Source organism: Oryzias latipes, chromosome 5, assembly GCF_002234675.1.
Source record: "Oryzias latipes chromosome 5, ASM223467v1".
NCBI lineage: Eukaryota > Metazoa > Chordata > Actinopteri > Beloniformes > Adrianichthyidae > Oryzias > Oryzias latipes.
Window position 1 is genome coordinate 33156328 of NC_019863.2, and position 6147 is coordinate 33162474.

Below are 6147 nucleotides of genomic sequence, written 5' to 3' on the forward strand. Positions count from 1 at the left end.
TCCATCATCAAGGCCAGAGTTTGGCCCGGTGCATGCTGGGTAACACAGGTGAGCAGATGTCTGTACCTTCAGTATTTCTCCATCAGCGTAGAGGACGTACATGGTGACCTCGATGTTCTTCTGAACGCTCTTCCCCCCCCTTTCAAAATCCCCCCGCTCCAGAGTCAGGTACAGGTCGTTACGGACGTCACCTGGGTCAGAGACGGACATGTGAACAGGAAGTGGACAAAGGCCTGATGTCTGTAGGTTTTTTGAGACGGGAATCCCGTTTAACCGCTTTGATGGAAAGCCAAGCTTTATCAATCTGTCTAAACCTGAAGCTGCCGCTCCTGCATCTACTCAACCACACCCAACCCTTAAGCCGTGGCGTCTAGAGCCGAGGCGTCCAGAGCCGCGGCGTCCACAGCTCTGGAATCCGCGGCGTCCGCAGCTCTGGACGCCGCAGCTACACCCACAGAGTGACACCCGTGCTGAAGCACAGACAAAGTAAAAGCCGCCTGCAGCATTTCTGACTCCTTCAGCGTCAGCAGGACTCTGCGTCAACACAGACGTGTTTCATTTCCCGTCTTCAGATGTCCTTCTAGAGGAGATGTCAAGATAAATATGTAAGGATGGGGGGTAAATGTGTTAGTAAGGGGGGTAAACACTCACCCCATCCCTGCCGGTGGGGCAGCAGAGCATAATGTGTGTGAAAGAGGTGTGAAAGCGCCTTCAGCGCCTCAAAGGTGTGTGCTTCAAAACCCAGGCCTGCTGCTTCCACGGCAGCTTGACAGGCTTATACTGGGGGAAGGGGGGGGCATTTAAACTATAAAGATGCTGCTGCTGCTAAAGATAATGATGATGAGGAGCAGGGTTATATGTGTAACCCTTGTGCTATCCTAGGCACTTTAACGTTGGGAGTGGGGTCATCTAGACCCACTAGACAGAGCTCTGAAGCCTTTTTCTTCAATGATTTGTGATCTTCACTGGTGTCCATGGATTACATGAAATCTTTCCACCTTTATCCACCTTTGTCATGGTAGGGAGAACACGTCAATGGAAGGGGGGGTCATCTAAGATAGCACAAGGGTTAACAGCTTCGGCTTCCCCTGCTGGCAGGCAGAAATGAATTCACACTGAAGGAAAACATCACAGTTTGGAGTGAAGGACAGTTATAAATACGACTGAAAGCCTTCAGGAGTTCAACTTTAACAAACCGACTGATGTCAAACATTATTAATGAGCGCTGTGCCCTCGTTTCCTCAATGCAGCAGCAGCAGCAGCAGCAGCAGCAGCAGCAGCAGCAGCAGCAGCAGCAGCAGCACCAATGTCAGATATGACCTGCTGCTGCTGTAAGCTTCTGCCTTTCAGCTCTGCCCTCATTCAGCTTTTTCTTCCTGCATGTCTTTCAAGCTTTCAGCATCTGTGACTGACACCGTTGACCCCAAACCACTAAAGGTCATCGGTGTTGCACATGTGCAACAGAGGATGTCACAAAGTTTGGATCAGAGTCAAATTGAAGGTTCGTGTTGCTGCCCAAAAAAAAAGAAACCAAAACATGGGTTTAGCCCTGAGGGGGCGGAGCTTCCAAAGCCAAGACGCACCAGGCATGATGACGTCTGGGAAGCCCAGTTTCCGAGTGATGGCCACCCCTTTGCTGAAAATGAGCGGGTTCTCTCTGCGGACCAGCTCCATGTCGCCTCTGAGCAGCTGCAGGGAGATGATCAGACCTGGGGACAAACAGTTCCCGCTCATTTCTGACTGTTCCAGGTAGAAACTGAAGCTGAGCAGCACTAATGACAGCAACACCGGAGCATTGAGAGGAGGAAGCAGATACAACGTGATGACATGAAGCCATCAGTCACGTCCTGAGGACCTGCAGCCTGGAGTGTTGCTCCTGGGAGTTTGGATCAGAAAACTCTCGTCAGCATCAGTGCGGTTCAGCTGTTGATCAATGACTGACATGCTGCTAGTTAAGTATGGTGTTTCATGGCTGCCGCTAACTGAACGAGTGCAAAGACAACTGAGTGAGGAACCTTACTGAGCGGCGCTCATGCACGCTGGCTGGGTTTGTGTGCAGTGTTCAGGGGGGTGTCTGTCATTTGGGGGCGGAGTTTAGGGGGTCTGATTGGACGAAATTTGCATGTCAAATCTGGCGAGGAAATGGGGCGGGAATTCGGTTTGAATGGACCTCAACCTATTATCATGTTACAGTTTCAGCAAAAAGAACTGAACATATAGATTAAATAGATTTATTAAAAAGGAAAAAGTTAAAAGAGAAAGTTTTCTAAACAAAAACACACAAAGACTGAGACACACACAGCCCTACCATAGCTGCTGCTGGGTGCTGTGTATTTGGTGCTGGACTTGCGGATGATGTTGTCATGAACCTGGTACCATTCATTCTCATTGTTGCAGCTGCAGAGACACAAACACGGCAGATCAGAAAGAAAGACGTTCAAAGGTTAGAAGCTCTGAGAGGGTTCAAGAACAGACGGTGGAGTTTAGGATTCCAGGATCCTGACATGTACAGGATGTTTACCTTATGGCAAGGAAGCTATGGAAATGGGCATGCAAAAGTGCACACGCTAACATAGGTGCACACGCTCACACAGGTCACCACACTAACACAGGTGTCCACGCTAACACAGGTGCACAGGCTAACACAGGTGACCACACTAACACAGGTGACCACGCTAACACAGGTGCACACGCTAACACAGGTCACCACACTAACACAGGTGCACAGGCTAACACAGGTGTCCACGCTAACACAGGTGCACAGGCTAACACAGTCGCACACGCTAACACAGGTGCACATGCTAACACAGGTGACCACACTAACACAGGTGCACAGGCTAACACAGGTGCACAGGCTAACGCAGGTGCACAGGCTAACACAGGTGCACACGCTAACACAGGTGACCACACTAACACAGGTGCACAGGTTAACACAGGTGCACACACTAACACAGGTGCACACGCTAACACAGGTGTACATGATAACACAGGTGCACACGCTAACACAGGTGTACATGCTAAAACAGGTGACCACACTAACACAGATGCACAGGCTAACACAAGTGCACACGCTAACACAGGTGACCACACTAACACAGGTGCACACGCTAACACAGGTGTACACGCTAACACAGGTGCACACGCTAACACAGGTGACCACACTAACACAGGTGCACACGCTAACACAAGCGTACATGCTAACTCAGATGCACACGCTAACACAGATGCACACGCTAACACAGGTGCACAGCCTTACACAGGTGCACACGCTAACACAGGTGACCACACTAACACAGGTGCACACGCTAACACAGGTGTACATGCTAACACAGGTGCACAGACTAACACAAGTGTACATGCTAACTCAGGTGCACAGCCTAACACAGGTGTACATGCTAACACAGGTGACCACCCTAACACAGGTGCACACGCTAACACAGGTGACCACACTAACACAGGTGCACACGCTAACACAGGTGTACACGCTAACACAGGTGCACACGCTAACACAGGTGACCACACTAACACAGGTGCACACGCTAACACAAGCGTACATGCTAACTCAGATGCACACGCTAACACAGATGCACACGCTAACACAGGTGCACAGCCTTACACAGGTGCACACGCTAACACAGGTGACCACACTAACACAGGTGCACACGCTAACACAGGTGTACATGCTAACACAGGTGCACAGACTAACACAAGTGTACATGCTAACTCAGGTGCACAGCCTAACACAGGTGTACATGCTAACACAGGTGACCACCCTAACACAGGTGCACACGCTAACACAGGTGTACATGCTAACACAGGTGCACACGCTAACACAGATGCACAGGCCAAAACAAGTGCACACGCTAACAAAGGTGCACATGCTAACACAGGTGCACAGGCTAACACAGGTGACCACCGTAACACAGGTGACCACGCTAACACAGGTGCACAGCCTGACACAGGTGCACACCCTAACACAGGTGCACAGCCTAACACAGGTGCTCAGACTAAAGGCCCGTACACACCGGGACGAATATTCGCCAGGCGTTATTCGCCAGCGTTTTTCGCCAGCGTTTTTTGTGTTCACACCCAGGCGATTTTCGCTGACGATGAGCCGAGTGAACATGCAATTTCCTTCCCTGACATTAGATGGCGCTTAATGTAAAACAGAAATACTCCTGTACACAAGGTGGCGCTGCGCAACTTTACGCTTCTTAAAGTCGCTTTTCACTCAGAAGAAGAGAGTAAGTATTTACACGCTTGTCAGAATCATACAAAGAAAACATGAATATTTCAAGCACCAGTAGCTCCAACTGGTGCTTGAAATGGTTCGGGGATATTTTAGAATGTCCGTCATTATTTCTTCGCTGCTGTGTAGACGCTAATTGGCGTCTATCTTCTTCGCTGGTATGTGTGCTCAGCAAGGCAGTTTTGTGTTTGAGCGCCCCCAAGTGGTGTTTTACTGTAACTTCAGAAGCTCCACACACGTGTGCAAAAGCACCATTCTCATTGGTCGAATAGATTTCGACGCGAGGCGTCAAAAAAAAATAACGAACCCGAGGCGTTTTTTTTTTTTTTTATGACGCTTTGACGCATGGCGTTTTTTCGCGTCGGTGTGCACACTCTCATTGGTGACCTTTGTTTAGTCACGAGGCGTTAAACGTCGGCGAAAATCGCCGGCGAAATTCGTCCCGGTGTGAACGGGCCTTAACACAGGTGACATCCCTAACAGAGGTGACCACGCTAACCCAGGTGCACAGACTAACACAGGTGTACATGCTAACACAACCTTTTTGGGTTTGTTGTTTTTTTTTGTATTACATTAATGAAATGGTAAGCTGTGACTTTTTGTTCAGAAGAGTTCAGATCTTCAGGTCAGACTATGGACATCTCTTTGCTGCTCATGTTTCACCTGCAGAGGTTCAGCACATACGTGTAAACTTTCAAGACGAAGTCTTTCTCCTCCTTGAGCTCTGAGATGGTTTGCAGCACATCACTCATGGCCAGGACGGCGCAGCCGTACGGTCGACGGTACTGAACGTGGGCGGGGCCTTTCTTACTGTCATTCAACAACATGCGACCTGCAAAAGGCAAAATGTGCGTTTTATTTTGAAAGGTTCTCCCTTCAAGGCTCGATGTCCAAACTGACCTGTTCGAATCACTTGAGAGATGATGTAGAGATCCCGCTTCATGTCTTTGTTGCTTAGATCCTACCAGACAAGACAAAGGTGATCAAAACGGTCCTGCAGCGGTAAAAAGCCTCCTCAGAATGGTTCTTTAATTCTGACTGTGGTTCTGGTACCGTGAAGAGCGCACACAGTCTGTCCACCTTCTCCGGGTTCTTCGGCCCTCCGTTCTTGTTCAGCCTCACCATGAACTTCTCACTAGAACACAAAGTCAGAGGTCTGAGCTTCCTGTTCTCTCAGCACAACTGGAAGTAACTGAGTAACTGTAACTACTAGAAGGTAACTGAGTAACTAAGAGAAGGTAACTGAGTTACTAAAAGTCTTAAAAATTTTCCTCCTCAGTACAAAAATAAGCAAAAATTCCTCTGAAATAAAACATTATTTCCTTTCTACAGTAAAAATCTTTGTCAGTTTAACTGGAAACGCTCCAGCTTTGACCCCCACCTGAGCCTGTGCTGCCCCCCTCCCCTCAAAAAAAACAAACACAGCCTGACACATCGACTCACAGAAAAGAACCAAGAAGACCCGAATCCACACATTACATCAGAGTCTTGACTTGTTATTAGAAACACAAGAATAAACTTTTATTCTTATTCTTTATGTTAACAGGAAAAGACGTTTGAAGCGCTTCAGCTCAAACGCTGCTTGACTTTGTCATGAGTGGAACGTTAGCATTGGAGGAGCAGCATGGAGGTAAACCGACAGCACGGCCACAAGAACACAGAACCTTCTAGAAGTTCCTCGTGTTCTGCTGAAGTTCAGGTTCTCATCAGCATCTTCATCTCTTCCTCTTCTATTATATCAGAGGAGAGACGAGGCCACGTGTGTGTGTGTCAGTGTGCGTGTGTGAGTCTGTGTGTGTGTGTGTGTGTGTCAGTGTGCATGTGTGAGTCTGTGTGTGTGTGTCAGTGTGCATGTGTGAGTCTGTGTGTGTGTGTGTGTGTGTCAGTGTGCATGTGTG

General features: G+C 48.7%; 1 protein-coding gene across 6 annotated transcripts in view; it reads right to left on the minus strand.

Annotated features, from left to right (window-relative positions):
- The window catches only part of dock3 (dedicator of cytokinesis 3), a 72993-nt gene that overhangs the window by 36759 nt on the left and 30087 nt on the right, over window positions 1-6147 (minus strand). For all 6 annotated transcript variants that reach the window (XM_023955365.1, XM_023955364.1, XM_023955363.1 and 3 more), the window contains exons 9-14: window positions 5303-5384; window positions 5150-5210; window positions 4934-5081; window positions 2309-2397; window positions 1584-1709; window positions 67-191 (exon numbers count right to left, since the gene is read on the minus strand). In XM_023955365.1, coding sequence (XP_023811133.1) covers window positions 67-191; window positions 1584-1709; window positions 2309-2397; window positions 4934-5081; window positions 5150-5210; window positions 5303-5384 — 631 coding nt within the window. The remainder of the gene's footprint in view (window positions 1-66; window positions 192-1583; window positions 1710-2308; window positions 2398-4933; window positions 5082-5149; window positions 5211-5302; window positions 5385-6147) is intronic.